The sequence below is a fragment of the Quercus lobata genome, chromosome 8 (genome assembly GCF_001633185.2).
Source record: "Quercus lobata isolate SW786 chromosome 8, ValleyOak3.0 Primary Assembly, whole genome shotgun sequence".
NCBI lineage: Eukaryota > Viridiplantae > Streptophyta > Magnoliopsida > Fagales > Fagaceae > Quercus > Quercus lobata.
In genome coordinates, this window is record NC_044911.1 from 45,837,826 (window position 1) to 45,859,426 (window position 21,601).

General features: G+C 33.5%; 2 protein-coding genes across 2 annotated transcripts; one reads left to right on the forward strand and one right to left on the reverse strand.

Moving 5' to 3' along the window:
- The first annotated feature begins 2,565 nt into the window (after nt 1–2,565).
- Nucleotides 2,566–5,928, forward strand: LOC115957810 (laccase-6). Its single transcript, XM_031076141.1, has 6 exons — nt 2,566–2,724; nt 2,857–3,008; nt 3,098–3,342; nt 3,595–3,723; nt 4,466–5,407; nt 5,601–5,928. The coding sequence occupies exons 1-6, from the start codon at nt 2,599–2,601 to the stop codon at nt 5,729–5,731; spliced, it is 1,725 nt and encodes a 574-aa protein (XP_030932001.1). The 5' UTR covers nt 2,566–2,598; the 3' UTR covers nt 5,732–5,928.
- A 7,084-nt stretch (nt 5,929–13,012) lies between these two features.
- LOC115954549 (pyridoxine/pyridoxamine 5'-phosphate oxidase 2) lies at nt 13,013–21,246 on the reverse strand. Its single transcript, XM_031072426.1, has 6 exons — nt 21,079–21,246; nt 20,872–20,979; nt 20,538–20,570; nt 20,274–20,369; nt 13,485–13,649; nt 13,013–13,400 (listed from the first exon to the last, which is right to left on the reverse strand). Exons 1-6 carry the CDS (start codon nt 21,169–21,171, stop codon nt 13,299–13,301), a joined length of 597 nt encoding a protein of 198 aa, XP_030928286.1. The 5' UTR covers nt 21,172–21,246; the 3' UTR covers nt 13,013–13,298.
- Nucleotides 21,247–21,601: the final 355 nt, after the last annotated feature.

Consider the following 21,601-nt stretch of genomic DNA (forward strand, 5'->3'; position numbering starts at 1 on the left):
GTATTCCAACTTGTCGGTTTTTTGGAGTTAAAGTCAATGGATCTTCAATAATTTACTTATTTAATTATACAAATAGGTGAGCATCTTCAATGCAAAGCATCCATGCATTATTAACGTATTGAAAAAGAAAATTACATGCATGCCATACGATGTGAGATTCGGACGATGTTGTTAGATAAACTTAAGCAATTTAAAAGTGGAAAAGAACATATAGAGAAAGAAAGGTCTAAGCTATGGTTGGAATCTTATATTATTTAAGTGAATAGTAGGTTGCTTTGGAAAATAAAATAAATGCTAATATTAGTTTTTTTTTTTGGCTGAATAAATGCTAGTATTAGTTTAAAGGAGACTTATAAGTGATCTGACGTGAACTTCTTAATATTATTATAAATTTTTTTTTCTGTTTAGGTATGTCTACTGAGATTTAAGTAATTCTTAATTCATAATTTTTATAACCATAGAAGAGAAGAAAAGAGAGAGATACAAAATTACAAACAACTTGAAATTTGTGATGAAAGAGTTATAATTGGTGATGGGAAGCCATGCACGCTCATGTTTTAATAGGGCCAGAGTTCTGACACCACCACACGCTGGGCTGCAGCGTAATTTTGAAGTTACAACACATCATGGCCTGCATTGGACACAATCATCTGGTTGCTCAAATTTGGTCCAGTATATATATATATATATATATATATATATTTTGGCTTTCCTAGTGAACATTTAGCTCAAAATGGCAATTTTATATGGCTTCTAGACAACCCTTTTCAATCATTGTCTTATTGGGCTAATAATAATCTGATTTGGTGAGATTCTTTTGTGGTTGATTAGAGACTAACATAGCAATTCAACCCAGCCACATGAGTTGAGAGAAGAGTAAACAGATCAGTTTCCACTCATGGTTCAAAAAACAATTGCTCATGATTGGAAGCAGTGTTTCTATGAAGTTAGAAAAAGGTCATATAAGGGTAGAAATATATATGTTGCTAATGTTAGTTGGTGAGCAAGAATTAATTGAAAGATATTACCCTATGGATTGAAGCCTTTTGGGATCAAGTAGTTGGAGCATATATTCATAATAACTTCATTAAGTCAATCATTCAACTTATGTTCAATTACTTTGACATTATTTTGCAGCATTGCTGAACATCACATGCTAAATCACCTCATGATATTGTAATTAATATGTTGGACATAAGCCACCTTCCTATCCCCACTAGTTACTAATACATTAAAAAAATATGTCGGACATAAGTATTTGTCGTAAGTGATAGTGATACCTCGAAGTAAATATTGGGTTTTTGTGCATTGGCAATATCGACCATGAAGAACGTTTATTGAATCATTTGAATGCTACACTTCCAATCCATATTGCAGTTTCCAATCTAAGCCAGAAGCAGCAAAAAATACTAATAATAAAGAAAAAAAAAGGAGTAAAGCAAATCAATAAAAGAAACGAATGTAGAAGAATATAATTGGGTAAACTCGTATGGCAAGCATAATGACCAAACAAAAAGTTACAAAATGGTCAGCTGCTCAATCTAAAGGGGAATAGCTTTTAACGAAGAGGGTACTGAATAAAAAAAAATAAAAAAAAATAAGACAGCTTTGTGAAATCTTGATGTATAGGTGGGGTTGAAATGTGAAGGCGTGCACCAACCTTGCTGATGATTGAGTAGAAGAGCATGTCTAATAAAAGCACAACAAACAAACCCATCCTTTATTCACCTTTTGCCTATGAGTGCCATGCATGTAAAGTAAAAAATTATAAAATTAAAAAAAAATTAAGTTTTGAGTTGTCTTAATCTTTGTCTTTTCAATGCTTTATGTAACCCTTCGTCTCTCCCTTTCATACACATACACAAATGGAAACACAAACAGAAGTGGGCAGCTCATGCAAAGTACAAATGTTAGGGAAAACAGAAACATAATTGTAAGTTTGTAACTGGAGACATTGTCATCCTAATACGTCTCATTATCATTCAAGTGATCAGGGATGGCAGTATAGCCAAATACTGAAAAACAAAAGTTGGAGCTCCCTTTAGTTTGAAAGTCTTCTCAAGCAAATAGTTTCCATGTAAAAAAGACACAATATAATTAAATTCATTCAAATAATAAAAGCAAAAATAAAAGATTTTATGTAGTACATAATGATTAACAATATAAAGAAAATATAGAGAAGTAGCTGTCCTGTCCTGGTGGGGTTTTGACATAGTGTTAAGAGGCAGGTGTGCTTATATTCTCAGTCAAATGACATGATCATTTCTTAAGGAAAATGTGACAGAAAGGAAAAAGAAAATACTGTGTGTATGAGAGAAAGAGAGGAGAGAGAGAGGGATAAACCCTTCCCCACATTGGGGTCACATTGGATAATCACGCTCCAACACCTTATTATCACCAATCCATGTTAGAGGAATCATGAAAGCTGACAAACATGATACACCAATACAAACCCCTTTCTTCTACTCTGAATAAATAAAACAAAGACATTAATTAAGACTTTCCCTCTATTATAAAGCCCCCCCTTCACCCCCCATCTTGCTCTTCAACTAATCCAACGCTCTCTCTCTCTCTCTCTCTCTCACACACACAGAGAAGATGGCCAACTTTGCCACCTCACTTGTTGTACTATGGTTAAGCTTAATATCTTATGCTTACAATGTGCATGCTACGCGTATGGCACACTGGCCTAGAGGAAGCTCAACCAGGTTCTATGATTTCAAGGTTACTTACTAATCCCTATATAAGCATTGGAATGTCATATTTTTAACCTCTATTTTTCATTTATTTTTTTCCTCTATATATTCGAGCATGCATGCATGTCTATTAATGAAGTTTTTATTTAATGGCATATAGATACAAACTTTGAAAATTACAAAACTGTGCAACACCAAGGAACTAGTCACAGTCAACGGAATATTTCCAGGCCCTGTAATTTATGCCCAAGAAGATGACAGAATAATTGTCAAAATTACCAATGAGACACCATACAACACCACAATCCACTGGTACGTTAACCCTATTAATGTACTTATTTCTTTGATCGGTCATAAGATTACTTGTATTAAATATATATTAACTTCATTATTCTATTAAGGCATGGAGTCAGACAGAGACTATCATGCTGGTTCGATGGGCCTTCGTACATCACACAGTGTCCAATTCAGTCTGGCCAGACTTTTACGTATGAGTTCACATTGGTGAATCAAAAGGGCACCTTTTTCTGGCATGCTCATGTTTCTTGGCTCCGGGCTACTCTTTATGGTGCCTTTGTGGTATATCCAAAGCCTGGGGTCCCTTACCCATTTAAGTACCCATATCAAGAGCATATTCTACTCCTAGGTACGTATATTAGTATATACATTAATGATTATCATTTTTTTTTTGCTGCACACTTATTGTACACACACTGCTATGTGAATTAAAAAGTTCTTTTTAAAACACAATTTCAAAGGAAGTATATACGAGGTATGCAATAGCAAATGTGTGGCAAGATTTTTCCTTCGTATACATGTTTCTTAGACTTCTATCATTTAAAATGAAAATTGCTTCTACTTATTATGTTGCATGTTGGATGATTTGGGAATATGGCAGGGGAGTATTGGAATAAAGATGTGGTACAACTTGAACGCGCCACTGTAGCAAGCGGTGGAAATCCTCCAATAACAGATGCTTATACAATTAATGGTCACCCAGGCCCCAACTACAATTGCTCCAACAATGGTAATAAAAAGTTATTGGAGTAATTTATACTGGTTAATTATGACTAACTTGTGAAAACCCACTTCATCTAATCATTTGCTTTTGAAAACTGCTAGTAAAATAATTAAATTGGTTATATTAGTCAAACAAGATTTTCCAATTAATCAGATGCTTGAGATATTCCTGATTCACATATCACAAACAATTAAGCAATTTCACTGATTAATTAGTATTTGATTTCTTCCATGTATAGAGATTCTGTATTATCTTATAAAGCAACCACTACCTAATCATAATGGCTTGTTTTCTTTGGGGACAAACATAATGGTGTCAAACTGTCAATCTCTTACGTTATCTAACACAATAATCAATCAATCTATTAATTTGGATTTTAGCCAATGAGTCTAACGTATGAAAATTTTCATAATTGATTAGATTACATATTGTGATATGTATAACAATGATGTCAATAGTGTAATTATATAAAAGTAATATTATTCTAATCAAAATTTATCATGTTAGTCATTATTAAAGTGTAATTATATAAAAGTAATTTTATTCTAATCACAATTCATCATATCAGCAATTATTAAAGTGTAATAATATAAAGTAATATTATTCTAATCACAATTTATCATGTCAGCAATTATTAAAAAAGGTTGTGAAAATTTTGTGTACATAACATTATTTTCATGCTAGCTAATTATCTACTAATCCAATAATCATAATTTTTTTTCCTTATGTAATATGCTGATTATTTCAGATGTGTACAAGATAGATGTCGTTCCTGGGAAGACATATTTGTTAAGGCTGATTAACGCAGGCTTAAACTCTGAGAACTTTTTTGCCATTGCTAATCACAAATTAACCATCGTGGAAGCCGATGCTGAGTACACAAAGCCATTCACCACAGACCGTGTGATGCTTGGACCAGGCCAGACCATTGATGTCCTTGTCACCGCTAATCAGCCCATAGGAAAATACTCCATGGCCATGGGACCCTACAGTTCTGCCAAGGGTGCTGCTTTCCAAAATATATCGGCCATTGCCCACTTCCAATACATAGGTGCTGTAACTAATAGCGTATCATTACCTGCTCAATTACCAAGTTTTAGTGACAATCTTGCTGTTAAGACAGTCATGGATGGACTAAAAAGCCTAAACACTGTTAATGTTCCGAAAGAGATTGATGCAAACCTTTTCATCACCATCGGATTGAATGTCCAAAAATGTCAGTCTAAGACACCCAATCAAAATTGCCAAGGCCTTAATAATGGGGTTATGGCGGCATCTATGAACAACATTAGTTTTATAAAGCCACAAATTTCGCTTTTGGAAGCTTACTACAAAAAGATTAATGGTTCTTTCACTGAGGATTTTCCTGGGGCACCCCTTAAGTTCTATGACTTTGTCAATGGGGCACCTAATAATATTCCTAATGACACACAGGCTTTGAATGGGACTAGGGTCAAGGTCCTTGAATATGGCACTAGGGTGCAACTCATCTTGCAGGACACTGGGACAGTCACCACTGAGAATCACCCAATTCATCTTCATGGCTATAGCTTCTATGTTGTGGGGTATGGCACTGGGAACTATAATCCACAAACTGCAAATTTCAACTTGGTTGATCCACCTTACATGAACACTATTGGAGTTCCTGCTGGTGGATGGGCTGCTATTCGGTTCCTCGCTGACAATCCAGGTATTTCTCTTTCGAGTAATGTTAAGGATATAACATTTTTTCATCTTTTGTTACAATTAGATTTACTTCACATTCACTTGGGTCCACCACTTACATCATTTTTATTATGCGCTAATTACAGTTAATTATGTCAATAGTTATGAAAAATTTTGGTTATTGCTTATGTAAGTAATTACTTCAATTTTTATTGCAGGGGTTTGGTTTATGCACTGTCACTTAGACATACATCAATCATGGGGATTAGGCACGTCTTTCATTGTCAAGAACGGGGAGGGGGTCCTGGAAACACTTCCTCACCCTCCGGCAGACCTGCCGCGGTGCTAGGGTACTGTTGGATAGATGAGAACTGTAATTCTAATGGACTGTTGTCAATTGTGATAGTACTATCCATTATCCAAGCAAGGAATTTTTTGGGACAAGTGTGTAATATGTGGGATTGTTTCATTTCTTTTGGACCATGTAATTGTGATTCTAAAAATGCAAAGGGTTGGATGAATAAAACTGTAAGTTTCTTTGTTGTTTGTTTGGACGTTGTTTTATATATGTTAGGTAGTAACTAGCTGTCCATCACATATTAGGTAGTGAAGTCAACTTCCTCTTTGGTTCAGCGAACTAGTCCATCAAGATTCAAAAGGTTACATGGCCTGTTTGGTCGTCAATCTCAAACTCACATTTTCACATTTTAAACAACATTACACTTATTTTCACACACTTTTTTACCCGCACGTAATTCAAAAAACTACAAATAACAATTCTCAAACTATTCTACCAAACAGGCAAACACCCCTATGGCAGTTGAGCAAACCCATTTAAAATATATATATTGGACTACCTACCTTCAATTAGTGCTAGCTGATTAGTGTAGTAATTACACAGATTCACACGTTCATTCGCCTGGAATATTTGGACTCTCCACAAAATGTTTATAAAATGGGGGCTATGTTGTAGGAAAGCGCCTCTGGATAGCACTCTCACCTTAATATTAATTATGAAAATATTATGACTATAGAAAGATCTCCAAGAAATAAGCAATAAGAACGAAGCAAACCCAAAATCAGAAAATAAATAAACACACACAAACTAAAGAACACCAAGGATTTATGTGGTTCGGCTTTTAGCCTAGATCCTCGGGAACAACGAAAAAAATTCTACTAATCAAATATGAAGATATACAAGTTAGTATATCAATATTCTCACAATAACCCAATCTCTAATACACCCAATAGCTCTCTCAAAAATGCAAAGAATAAAGAAAACCTTGCACCTTATTCTAAACTAGAGAACTCTCACAAATATGTAGCAGTCAAACTCTCTATTTCACTCTACAATTGCTGCAACACATATATCCTATTTATACTAACGTAAGCCGACTAGGTAATGGTTTGAAAGCAATCCATAACAAGAGTCCTAATAGGACTCGGCCACTTATTAGTGGACCAAAAACCAAGCCACATGTGACAAATCTCCACCTTGGCTTGATTTTGTTCAAGCCCCACAAATGAAACTTCTCCGCCGCCAAACCAAAGCCCCCAAGGGCTATCACAAACTACAAAGACCCTTGGGAAGTGTGTCTTTGATAGTAAGATTCTTTGATTAGAATCTTCCCTCTTGTTGAATGAAAATTATATCTTGTACTCAGCATATATGCCAGGTATACCATATACTAGCTCCTTGTTGAAAAAGTTTCACTGTCTTGATTCCTAAAAAATAAGAATTATAGATACAAGGGGAGTTTGCTCTAAATAATTAAATCTATTATCAGGTCAAGTTACTAATTAGTTTCTTTTTGGTGTAGCTAGAATTCGAATTCAAGACCCTTATTCAGAGAAAATAAACTTTACTAATTGAACTAATTAGAACCCCTCCTCAAATTTATGATAATCTTCTAAGATTAATCCATAACTACCTCCCAACCCCACCCCACTATCATTTTATCATACGAAGCAAGACCTAGACTTGAGCTTGTTGGATTCGTAGTCCGCAGAGCTCAACAAACATAATTTCTTCTTGATTCAACATGGGTTATATAAAATGAGAATGAATATACCATAAGAACACTAGATATAATCGGATTTATATTGTGGAGAGGATGATATTTTTTATTTTATTTATAATTTTGAAAGTAGGTCATTTATAAGTATCCTAACACACTCAATTTTTTTTTTTTTTTTTTTTTTTGAGAGGTTGGGTGGGAGATAAGTAAATTGATTATATATAGACAAATCATATGAAGGAGTAGAAACCCAATAATTTAATGAGTCTAGTTAATGGGTGCCTTTAGAGCATTTGTGAATGAAATATTTTAAGAAAGTTTTGATATCATATTATGAGAAGAACAAAACTTAGGTACAGTACCTTAAGTGATGTTCCTTAGATTTCCCTCTTAAGATTCAGCAATGTGGCTACTTAACTTAAAAATACTCTTTCATCCCATGAGAAAAAATTCACATGGCAAAATCTTAAAATAGGAACCTAAGAAACAATACTTAAGTACTGTATTTAAATCTTGCTCTTATGAGAAATATAAAAAGTGGTAAAAAAAATCAGTTATTTTTTTACCCATAAAAAATTATAAACATGGTTCATAAACCAAAATCCTTAAGATATCGTTAACTTTTTCCTAATCTAATAATTCTAGAATACCTCTCTCCAAAGCTTCTACCCTAACTCGTTGGGATTCTATAAAGCTTCTACTCTAACTCATTGGGATTCTATTAATAGTGAAAGATACTCAACTCAAAGCCTTATTCCATAACAGAAATAACTTGGTAACCGCAAGGAAATAAATGCCTAGGTAACATTATGCTTAGACTTCATTTGGACGAATTTAATTTTCACTTTAAAAAAATTTACAATTTTTTTAAAGTATCACATTAAAAAAAAAAAAAAAAAAATTTGAGAAACCACTTTTTTAAGTTACTGCTGTACTTTTATACAACAAACAAATAAACTGCTGAAAAAAACTTGGCCAAAATGCAAAACACCCTTTAAAATTTTGGTCTGTTAAAACACCCCCTAAGGTTTTAACTTTTAATGCTTTTGTATAATTCCTTAAAGTTTTTATATCCACCAAATTGACCCTTGTAACTAACTTTGTTAGCTCTTATGGATAGAAGAATGATGTAGCGATGACGTGACTCCATAAAGAAAACTAACTAACTAATTTGCGTTACTAATCATGTGAATTTTCTATTCATAAAAGCTAATTAGAAGTTAGTCCCATGGATCAATTTGACAGATATAAAAACCTTAGGAAGTTATAAGGAAAAATTGAATCATAAGGGATGTTTTTACAACTAAGCCAAACCTCAGGTGAGTGTTTTTGCATTTAGGCCAAATAAATTCATCAAAACTTACGCTACAATCAATCAATATATATATATAAAAGCAAAGACCTCATGTGAGAATGTAAGAGGTCCTACCACGTGACACTCTAGTATTTCATTTAGCATTTTTTACCTCTTTTCATTAAATTTTTTTTACTGTTACCCAATAGATCATAGTAACTTATTTTTACTATGATATAAATTTAACATTTTTTACCTTTTTTTTATTAAGTATTTTTTAGTATTACTTAATAGATCATAGTAACTTCTTTTTACTATTATATCAAATATGAGCTATTCTTGACAATTAGACCAATTAGACCAAAAGCTATTCACTACAAAATGGATTACCTTTTAAAAGTAGGCCAAACCTTATGAAAAACTCAAGCCCAGTTATTATCTTATATGTTATGACCAAAGTTTGACCATTTCCACGTGCAAATCAAAGCAAAAACTCTTACCCTCTTACAAACTCTCTTCTTGCTCCCCCACGTATAGATGATACTTCTAGAAAATCTCATTCTCATGAAATCATGTCTCCATTTTTCCCCAATTTCAATTCAATTTACTTTTTTCTATCAATAATGTTCTATGCAATTTATGCAGACAAATTCTTTATTATCGACCAGTGTAACAAAAATATATATAAATCTTGAGATCTCTGAGATTGTTGAAATAATTGACAAGTGCATATTTCTAAAATTTATAATAACAAAAAATCTAATAAATAGCATATACTATCTCACAAAATGCCATTAACTTAATATTTTCTTTAAAAAAATTCAATGATAGGAATGGTAAAAAACATGATCCTATACAAGAAATACCAAAAATACATGCAAAACGATTTTCATAAGAGGATTAATCTTTAAATAATATGAAGACAATAGTAAAGATAAAATGCATTGAATAAGATCCTATGAAACAGATTTGTTAATTATTTCAAATTATACTCATCATTTACGTAAAAATAATAATAATACATCTTATTATTTATATTAAAAAAATAATACATATTAATTTCAAAGTTCATTGCAAGATGTGAACTGTTAGGGTATTGCAACAATAAGTAACCCTGATACAACAATGGGTTGGTATTACATTTTGTGCGTACTTTGTGAAAAGAATGTCAAACCACAAGCAGGATCATTTTGGTGTGCAAAATGTGAAACAAAAACAAATCTTTCTATCCCAAAGTTAGAGGCACTCACATTAACTACATACTCTCCAAATATTTATAATATATTTATCTCACTATAACTACTATATATATACACACACACAATTGCAAACTACTTCAGATACATGATTCAAATTGAAGTTTTTGATGCAATTGACAAAACAAATTTTGTGATATTTGATTGAGATGCCGAGAAAATCCTAAATAAATCTACAAGAAATCTTGCTGAAAAATAAATTGAGGTACAACTTATTTAAACTATTGTAAAACTATTGATATTGGAGAAGGAATCCCACATGATTTGGAAAAAAAAAATTAGGAAAAAAATGGATTTTCCTACTTATTTGAATGAATTCAATCTAAAGGATGGTTTTGAAAATTACATAGTTGTTAAGATTTTTAATGCACCTTCAAATGACAAAAAGGTATGGAAGAAAAAAATATATATACACAATCCAATATGCTATATTAATTCTTTTTTCTGCACTATTCCAAAATTAACAAAAATAAAAAATAAAAAAAATTTACAAAAAACTGGTACATCATTGAAATTTAATATAAATGCAAATACCTACGAAAAATCTTAGCGACAAAGTCCAAACTTTGTAAGATCCAATCAAGAATCTCCCGGTGCCAATTCATTAGTGATTAACACAAATGATGCAACAAAAAGAAAAAATGATGAAACCTCAAAAATTGAACAAATATGGACAGACTAAACTTCAAAAGTTGAAGTCTTGATGATGGAGAAACTAACGATGATAATAAGCGTCACCATACCGCAATAACAAAGCATTAAAAAAAAAACAAAAACAAAAGAAAACAAAAAAGATATTTTTAATGAAGCTTTTTATTACATCACATAATAAAAATCAATAATATAGAATGAATTAATATGCTTTTATCAACTTTTATTATACAATATTACTTCAAAGTTGTTTTAATTATTGCTCATTACTTGAACAAAATAATTATAATAGATATATATGTGCAATTTATAATTTTTACTTTTTATGATGAACTCATTACTAACAAAGTTTTATAATAAATATACTATAATATATGTATAATATTTTCAAAAATCAAATTTACATAAAACATTACAACATTATATGTGCATCGCACAGTCAATTTACTAGTTTCTATAATCAATAGACGTTAAAAATAATTATAGAAAAAAGAAAGTATCTCATTAGACGATCTCATGAAACCTATGTCTTAATGATAAATAGGTCCCACATGAGATCCTACAAGAATTTTCCTTACTGGAAGACAAATAGTACAAACGAGCTTTAACAACTAATTTGTAGCATGCCCGAAAGTCAAGGGAAGTACAAAGAAGCTGGTGTTAATGACTAAGATCCTTTGAAAGGTGGCTACTGGTTAGCACCCACCTACATATATGGTTGGGACTTGGGAGTCAAATATTCTTTCATTTGATACATGAAGAGGGGATAGAAGTACAAGATTGGTTCTGCATACCTTTAAAAAGAAAATCCAGTTCACAGTGGTTGCCCAATAGCAAAAAGCCATGCATTGTAAGGTTCCACCGAGCATGATCTTTCGCCATCTGTGTCAGCTGAACTCCCACCACAAGATAATCTTCTGGATAAAGCACTGGCCTGGGGATGCGTTCAAATATCCAAGCCAAGAAATTTAGTGGAATGTCAAACCCCCCATTCGTCTTGATACATGTACCACAGGATCACACTTTAATCTCAAACTCGAGAGATGCTGATAAGTGAAACAAAAGAAGTAATCGTATTATAGGTAGTGCAGCAGAAACCCAAATTAAAAAATATTACTTCATCAAAAAAACATTAAAATACTACTAAAGCACTGGTAGTACTAGAATGATAGTACAATAAACTTGGGGAGTACAATACTTACCAGATTCCTGAAGAACTTAAAAGCACAATATAAAGTAATGAACTAAAAACTAATACCATTTGTGATTTTATAATAGGAGTTCTTGTATTGTTACACGTAATACTAGGTAGGAGTTAAGAAGTTCGAGAATACTCCTATCAAAACTCGAGTAATACACATTATATTACTCATTATCATCATATAGTGTAGTGTCCATGAGTCTACAACAAAGACTCGTAATATTAAACAAAGTGATGAACTAATATTAAACAAGGATTCTTTCAGCACCAGCAGAGACACAGTTTTCAATAAAAAAGAAAAAAACACAGTTTTTAATTGCGAATCTTCCCTCTAATCATATATAGCATTGTTAATTTTTCATTGGGCTTAGGGAAAGCCCTTGGAAATATTGTTCAAAGAAACAAGTGCAGCTAACAGCCCAACATGTCATAGTATTCATAGCATTGAAAGTAAATCCAACAACCCAGCTTTCCTCGTATAGCAATGCTGGTACAACCACCCCTCAAAACAACAAGGTTTTCCCTTTTCAATACATAGGGTCTATTCAAGATCCACTTATTTTACTAAAATTAAAATTTTTTTGCTAAAAGTACTGTAGATAAAGGTAAAAATTAGCTAAAATAATACAGTGAAATCCATGAATAGTACCAAAAAGTATAATAAGATCCATGAATAGTAACAAAAATAAGCTGAATATTAAAATAAGCTAACTTTTTAATTTTTGCCAAACACACACATAGTATGTAACGTACAGAAATCAATGATAAATAGGACCAGTCATTTTCTTCCGTTGAAAGAAGGTGACTTGCATTTTTATCCCTTCCATTGAAAAGCCTCTTGCTCAAATGAGTATTCCGCAAACACAGTTGGGAAAGATTGGACTTTCCACAAGAATTTCCATATCACTTCCTTTTACAATGTTGGATTGGGATGCTCATTTAGGCAAGATGCTTTGCATGGAAAGGCTAGTGGACATCCACAACATCAAATCAAAGATTTCACATCAAAGAGGTATGTATAACTCTTTACCTGTTTCAGTACTAGTCACTCATTACTCATAAATTGCATTGCCTAATCTACACATGATTAAAAATTAGGAGGAAAAGTCACATCCATCCAAATAGGTCTCCTCCAAGCAAGTTCCTTTCAAATGTTGGAATGGGATGTCATTTAGGCAAAGATGCTTTGCATTGAAGGCTAGTAGACATCTACAACATCAAAATAAAGGCTTCACATAAATGAGGTATGTAAAACTCTTTAACTGTTTCAGTACTAGTCATGAATTGTACTGCCTGATCTAGACATAACCAAAGAATTACAAGTCATACATCTACACAAATATATCTCCATTTTATTTTTAGAAGAAAAAGAAAATCAATTTATACAATGCACTAGGGAGAGATCATGAAAAGAATCTCCCTATAATCAATTTGATAAATGACTTCTTAATTGGCAACTTGTTTTAAATTGGAATCCAAAAATCAAAAAGCAGATATTATGGGTTGATAATCTCTGAAGTCCAGCACTTCTCTCCATTAACATTCAGTCCAGATGCGAATTTTACCCTTAGGTTGCTCTTCAAATTCAAGTAATCAACCTGGGGATAAGTGGATATCATAACATTAAGAATTGGAAACAACTAGATCATAAAATGCATACAAGACTAGAGAAGCTACTAAACCTGATCTGGATCTAGAACCAGCAGACAAAATGCCACAACTGGACCTGTGGAAGGATCTAAGAAACCTTGGTGTGGCTGTTCACTTAGACAGGGAAGACCTGGACTAGGCCCTGAATACTGCAGTCTTGATTTCAGAGAACTAGCAAACCAAGATATCTGTCTTTGCTGCATAAGGAATTAAAACGTATAAGGAAATGTAAGCATTGAAGATAGGTCAAAGCTTGAATGATAAAACATTTATAATGTAAAGCACTAAGACTTAAGAGGTATGGTTTGGCCTGAAAATAAGTCCAGAGTTTCTAACATCCACTTAGGATTTGGTTAAAGAAAAAAGGAAAAGGGAAGGGGGGAGGGGGGGGGGGTTAAATTGTAGTTTTTCCTTTTTTTATATAAGAAAAAGCTATACTAAAAATAATACTTTAAGCAAAAAGAGTACAAAGCAGTCAAATAGTACAAGCAAGAAAAAGAAAAAAAAAATTTAATTACAAAAGAGAAAAGAACTAAAAAACAGATAGAGGGAATCACTAGATGTGAGTACCCCAACCCGAGACCAATTGTAAAAATTAACCACTAAATGAAGCAAGCAATTGGTCTCCTGAAGTATCAACATACTCAAACGTACGTATATAATGCTCCCTCCATTTACACTACATCAGGCACAACTAAATTCCAAATGTCTGACAAGTGTTTCCCCAACCAATTCCTCCAACCAAAAAGAAGATCTAGTATTGTTGTTGGTAGGACCCAAGAAACCCCAAACCAAACTACAAGTTCGATTGTAATGTCCTCCTAAAACTTTAAATTTGAGCCATCAACCCCCTAGTTTATTAGAATAGTTGCAATATTCCATAGGTGAAATTATCAACCCCGTAAATAATTAGATTAGTTGTGATATTCCATCACAATTAAAATTTCACCAATCCCATTATAACCTTGAAAATGCTTATTACATGATTTTAAAAAATAAATAAATAAATTTGGGAAAATATTGAGGGAAACAAGGTTAATTAGTATCATTTGCATTTGTTTGGTGACAATATGCAAGTGAAGCATTTTTCTCTTCATAGTTTTTTCCTAATAATTTTTTCCCCTTTTAATGTATTATTATCCTTTTGATAGTTCAATAGTTGCAACAACAGAGAAGATTTGAGCCCTAAACGTCTCTATTGAAGGTTCCAGTTGGGTTACAAGACTCTTGGCCTTTTAATTTTATATTATGACAAGATACACACGTAAATTTGATAGTTAAGCATAACTAAAATTTGGAAAAACTTTAAAAGTAGTGAGGCATTGCAACTAACCCATCAGTTTGATTGCTCACATTTAAAGTTTAATGAACTGCTATTAACTTGGTGCAAACACCGAATATGCCCATTGACCACACTGATGTTGATTGATTCTAATGGACCTGATTGATCGTAATTAATGCTGGTTGATGCTATTTTTTTTTTTTTTTTCATTATATGTAATTAGTTACTAGTTGTCTCATTTTCTTACTTGGTTATGAAGTTATTTCCCTTGCTTCCTTGATGTAACTTGGGAATCCTATTTATAGGCCTTAGAATTCTCTATTATAGGTAACGTGATCATTAATTAATATATTTTGGTTGGGAATTTCCATCCAATGCTTGGTGCAAACTTCAAACAACCCTTAGTGCTAAAGCCGGGCCTTCTATTTTTGTCTCTCTAGTCAATCCTAGGTAGACTCTTAGGTATCTCTCTCTTTTTATATTTTCCTTGCGAATACAACAACAACATGGGTTTAGTCCTAAATTCTGATGTGGCACATTGCTAGCAGGGAACACCCCAATGAGCATCTATATTGGATCCTTCCTAATTAAGTGACTAAAGTTTATGTTGATCATCAGCCTACTGCAACCCTCTCCCTTTTCCCGGACTTGGTATCGGTTATGAACAAAATATATGACACCAAGCATAGACATAGACAAAGTTCTATTTTCCCTAGAAATATCTTTGAGAATTTTGTGCAGCATCATGACCTCATAGTTTGGGTGGAAAATTGCAATTTACCCAAAGGGAATCAAATGTTATAGTCGATTTAACTTCATGTTCTTAAAGTGCATGTGGGCAAGTTTTGTGTAGCCAAAATTTGAGGTTAACATAGCATTTTAAACCAATGTTGGTAAAAGCGTTGGCACACTTAAGCACAAAGGCTTCCCAAAGCCTAGGTGCAAAGTGCAAGCGTGCACATTATTGAAGTGAAACTCACATTCTTAAAATAATAATTTGAAAATAATTATTAATGGACAATACAATAATCAAGTGATCAAAAAATCATATAAATTGAAATAAGAGAGTTTATATAATTCATATAACATTTATATATAAGCCCCTCCTACAATTTTACCACAAAAATTGAAAGTCAAGTCTTTTTTTTTTTTTTTTTTGGATCAACTAGATAGAGTACTTCCATCAATACCCTTTCTTGAATACCTGATAGACATAATGCATTATGACTAATTGACTCCTTACTAATATTAGAGAATAATTAGTAAATAATGTATAAGTTTATAAGAATTAGTCTATAAGATCAATGGTGGACTGTAGAGTGATTATGGTCCCAAATGGGTCTTATAGAAGTGTATAGCAACACATAACATTTAATTTTATACACCAAATCAATGGTTTATATAAAAGGCGCTTTGAGCTTTTTGAAAAAGCACAAAGAAGAATGCCTTTTTGAACACGCCTCACTTTAGAGGTGAAAAACGCTGGAGCTTTGGCACTTCGCACTTTGCGCTTAAGCTCACTTTTACAAACACTAATTTTAAACAAGTTTCAATATTTCCCACAAAACTTTAGATGGACTTCTATTATTGTGATATTTGAGGAAAAAAAATCCTTGCTTAAGGATGATGATGCGCCTAAATCAATTACCTAATGAAATCACATGGTTTAAATTATCTAGCTTGGGCACACACTGAAAAACTTTCTACATGAAACGAAAATTGAAATATCTGAAAAGATCCTCTTAATACAGTGGATCCCACTTGAGGATTGAGTGAGTGAAAATTCAGTTGTTATGGAATGGTTGTGACATTGTTTGAAACCCCATATTTCTATGATAGTCAAATTTTGTGACTCTTCCAAGAAAATTTGGTACCTTATTGTTGAATCTTTTTCTGCATTAGAGTAATGTTTCCTGGATTTACGAGATAGATGAGAGAATTTCTTCCACTAAGCAGTCTAGAAAACTAAGCAGTCTAGAAAATGGTTGTCTAAGTACTACAACTGTCACAACTTAAGGAAGCGCTAGTCACGTCTATGTTATACTTAAAAAAGACCAGGCAAGCTACAATTAGGACTCCTCATAATCGCTTATGTAGCCAAGTTCAACTTTGTACACCCCCAATGTGGGACTCAACCAATGCCCATGCACTCATATTCAATTCAATACCAATCCAGATGTCCAAAGGGTATGGCTTCCAACATTCTACCTCTGATCATTTTGTCTTTGTATGCCACTCTTCTGCTGGCATGATTGTCTTGATTGTTCATGTGGATGATGTCATCATTTATGAAAGTGACTCCATCGGTACTACTGATTTGAAATGATATTTGGGTAAGCTATTCCATACAAAAAATTGGGGTGCTCTTCACTATTTCCTTTCAAATAAAGTTGCTCGTTCTTTTTAGGGTATCTCTCTCCCTCTCTCTCACAAAAGTAATATGTACTTGATCTTTTCCCAAGCTGGGATTTAGGAGCTCATCCTATTGATACTCCTATGCACTATTGATGGGGAACGTAAGTGGCAGCCCACTTTGAAGACCTATAAGAGGCAAAAAGCTGGTTCTAATGCTCAAGCCTTAATTTGGGATGTTTCGGATGACGGGACGCTCTCATGGGACCTTGCTTAGTCTTATGTTATTGTTTAGTTGCTGCTGGATCAGTTTTAATAATTAAGTTCTATTAGAATAAGAGCAATTTGGTAATTTCTAGAAATCTGGAATGGGCTGTCCTTGGCTGTACCAAAGGCTCATGAGTCTTATTTTATGTTTACGTATTATTAAGTCCTTTATTTAATTTTTATTAGTATTCCTATTCATTCTAGGAATAGGTTATTTAGAGTCAAGTCCTACTAGGAAAAGGATAGCTATAGCCTCTATATAAAGGCTCTTTTGTAGTCATGTTATTTCAAAATATTTTGATTAATAAAATTCAGCAGCTTATTTTAAGCTTTGTTTGTGTGATGCAAACTTCTCCAAGGTGTGATGTCGAGGAACCCTAGGTGTGATGCTTAGGAAGCCCTAGGTGTGATTGCCTGGTGTTTTATTTATGTTATTTTCTGTTTATCCCCTGTTTCAGCCCCAAACAGCCATCAACATTCATACTTTTCTAACCTAATCTCTTAAACAATAATCCTTATTCAAGAATTCATCAAGACACCTAGTATAGTACTGAACTTTCTTAACGGTCCTGCATCAACTATACTATTAAACTTGATGACAAGCACAGTGAACTGTTTGCGGATGTTGGTTGATATCAACACTTGATTGGGAAGCTGATTTATCTAATCGTTACTCGTCTTGACATTACTTGTGCATTGTTGGTGTTGGTTACTACATGCATGCTTCTCATCAACCTTATTTTGAAACAGTTTGTCACATCTTGTATTATTTGAAAGGAGCTCCTGTTATCTGTTATCTGTTCCAGTGAAGGAATTTATGATTTTTATGTTACTGTTTGGTTTAGAATCTACGTGGTTCAAAGATTAGAAGCCAACTAGGCCAGTAGTTGTTTTGATGGGCTGGCTACCTCCTATTATACCTTTGTTGGCTGTAATCTTGTTACTTGGCAGTGTAAAGAGGAAAACGCTGTTGCTCCCTCTAGTGTTGAAGCTAAGTATGGAGTTACGGTTCATACTACTTCTGAAATGTTATGGGTTCATTCTCTCTTTCAAGATATTGGTGGTGGTGTAGCTACTTCTATGGAGATGTACCATGATATTAGGGCACTATCTTCATTGCTAACAATCTAGTTTTCTATGAGCGCACCAAACATGTTGAAATTTACTATGATTTGATTTGAGATTTATTGACGAGGAAACAAATTGTCATCCCCCACAGTTGCTCAAATGATCAACTTGGTAATATTCTAACAAAATCATTAGCTTGTGCCTCCTTCCAACGATTGTCTTCCAACTTGGTTATGTGGTTGTTTTATAATTGGTTTGTTATTCTTCTATTAGCTTAAGGGTCTTCTTGTAACAATCAGATCACTCTAATTTAAATATATGCTATGGTGAAGGGACAACAATTAAGCCCTAAACCCATTCTCTAACCTTTTCTCCTCTTTCAATCTTCCCTCTCTTCATCTAATCCTAACTTCCAAAGTTTACAATTCATATAGAGACCTCTACAACGGTGAAGATGGGATATTTTGCTAGACTTTCTGATGATGAAATGAAAGTTTATGAATTTGGCCAGCGCTTATGGCGGAGAAGAATTTGCCGAGATGTGACTAGGACAATCATGGGCTTATGGTGCTGGTTTTGTTTGTGACAATGTGGTTAAGGACAACTTGGAATTGCATTTGGGACTATGGTGGTGGCTGTGGTGTGTTTGAGTGGAGGCAAGGTGAGGTGACGGTATGTTGATAGAGGTGTTGTAGGGTTCAAATCATTTAAAATTCTCAATTAGCTTGTTCAAAAAAAAAAATTAAATTAAAAAATTAAAAAATTTCCAGAAATTTAAAGCTCTTCATTTTTTTCAGTCCCTTTTCTTTGTAAAATGGGGATATGATACTTTCTTCAACTGTTATGTAAAGTTTAATTTGCCAACCTAGGGGTTAAAAATTTAAACTTTACGTACCTTAGGCCAAGCATGCTAATATTACTCCAGCCATTATAAAAAACTTGCAGATATCATGGACTCAGGGGGAAAAGCCCTAATAGAACTCATTCTTCCTCAAATTTCTATCCAAAACCACCCCAATCCACCACCCACAGCCACTATTCTTCTTCTAATTTCCACACATCACCACCCAAGATCACCATAAAACCCCATCATTTGAAACACCAAACCTATCATAAAAGCCCACAGCCCCCAAACCTTTATCCTCCTCCACTGTCTTTATCAACACCAAAGCATAACAGGCAAAGCTTTTGTACCAAACATCATTCTACAACCTCTAGTAACTAAACAGAACCTCAATCGCTATCCACACCAGTCACTTATATCATGAAGGCCAGACCCAGCCACCATCATCTCCACTTTTAGTTTTACTACCATGGCCTCTCAAGGATCATCACTAAAGGTTGTGCAGTGTATGTAATCAGTTTACTGTTGGATAAAAATTAGAACTTGACATTGGATATTTGCAAATCAACTATTACTTTAGTAGCCTTTCTGCTCTCTCAAGATATAACAACACAGGCTATCTGTCCTGTCTTACATCAACAGTTTGCATAAAACGTTATGAAAATTGCAAATCTTTATATGCATCACAAAACCAAGCTTTTACACAACAATAATAGAGTTAAACAAGAAATGCAAATTTCCAGGTCACTGACATATGTCATTATGAATTTTGTTAAAATCAAAATGTGGCTTCACTTATTATGAACCAAATGGTTTTTCCTTTTAAAAATTTAGCAAGCCATTATTATTGGCATGTGCCATCAAATACATACACTTACAGGAGCATATTTCTAAACCTATAGATGTTTCTTGTAGGTAGGATGAATTCCATATCTCTACACTATCAAGGAATTTTCAAAATGAGGCATTAACAATGAGCTTGAAATCACAAATAAGACCAAGTCTTACCTGAAGCTTCTTGGGATCAGTAGTTGATGCATCAATGATATCAATTTTCCCATTGATCCGGAATTGCTCCCAAGAGTCGGTAAAATACCAACATATCTAAAAATCAAATTTCAAATTTAGGATAGACCTAAGAACACAAAATTACCAAACTGGGAGACAAGCTTCAGCAATCAATGGTGGGAATGCAGTATAGTAGTACAGCTGAATTATAGGAAAATGTATTTTTTGACATAATTTTTGGATTATACCTTAGAGAATAATTACCTCAGCAAATGGGCAATGCTTAAGATCCTCTATCTGCATAGTAAGCCAAAAAAATAAACCTCAACAAGCAGATTCTCAATTAATACAAACCACAATACTCAACATAGCCCACTAAAAACGCCATGGAAAAGCAAATGGGCAGTGAACAATAACTTCAATTAGCATAGTTTTAAGCCAAAATCCAAGCCCAACGGCTCAATCTTCAATAAAATACAAAACCCAGATCATAATTACATCTAAAACCAGGAAAAATAAAATCCCCATGTGAATTAAAACACAAATTTGAAGTCTTTAAAAAGAATTAAAGTGTCTAAATAAGGAAAATAAAAGGAACCTTGTGAGTTCGGGAATCAGTGTTGATTTGGATCTGGTCAGTGTTCTCTTGAAATCCTCTGAAAACCAGAGTGCGGTTTGAAGGTCTCCCATTTGATCCAATCGTAGCCTGAAAACAACAACAACAAAAACAACAATTACAGACGATGTTTTCAAAGAAAGAAAGAAAGCAAGAGAAAAATAAAAGATGTGGGAAAAATGAAGGCACAAGTTGAAAATAGGAAGAGTGCTTGAGGTGGGAATTGGAGTCCAATGCGCTGAGAAGAAGCTGCTTCCATGGCCCCATTGTTACAGTTCCCATGCCTATCTTCCTTTCTTTTTTGCCTTTCGCAATCTATCTTCCTTTTTTACGTTTTTGCTACTTTTTTTTTTTTTCTTTTTTTTTGAGAAAGTTTTTGTGAACACCCTTTCCAAATAACAATAAATATCAAAAAATTTAGCTAGTTGTCACGTTTCAAAATAATGTTGAAAATTAACATCTCAAGTGTCTAAAACTCGAATTCCAAGATAAAACTCAAGTTTTTAAGTCTCGATTTGTAAGCGGATAGGTATGATGTGAAAAAAAATCCACGTGGAAATCGAGTTTTAAAGACTCGATTTCTATAAATTGAAGAAAAACGCCGCTATAGAGTTTTAAAATGTCACTATAGGACTTAAAAACGCCACTATAGAGCTCCCAGAACCTGTTATGGGGTGATCACACTTATAAAAAAAATTTTACAGGAAAACGC

What these genes read in the sequence shown, in the direction of transcription:
- LOC115957810 (XM_031076141.1), top strand. Translation starts at nt 2,599, where the DNA reads ATGGCCAACTTTGCCACCTCACTTGTTGTACTATGGTTAAGCTTAATA. An exon ending in CCAGGTTCTATGATTTCAAG is followed by an intron (nt 2,725 to 2,856) that starts GTTACTTACTAA and finishes AATGGCATATAG; the next exon opens with ATACAAACTTTGAAAATTAC. An exon ending in CTACAATTGCTCCAACAATG is followed by an intron (nt 3,724 to 4,465) that starts GTAATAAAAAGT and finishes TGATTATTTCAG; the next exon opens with ATGTGTACAAGATAGATGTC.
- LOC115954549 (XM_031072426.1), bottom strand. Translation starts at nt 21,171, where the DNA reads ATGGGAACTGTAACAATGGGGCCATGGAAGCAGCTTCTTCTCAGCGCA. An exon ending in ACTCTTCCTATTTTCAACTT is followed by an intron (nt 20,980 to 21,078) that starts GTGCCTTCATTT and finishes TGTTGTTTTCAG; the next exon opens with GCTACGATTGGATCAAATGG. An exon ending in TGGTTCTAGATCCAGATCAG is followed by an intron (nt 13,401 to 13,484) that starts GTTTAGTAGCTT and finishes ACTTATCCCCAG; the next exon opens with GTTGATTACTTGAATTTGAA.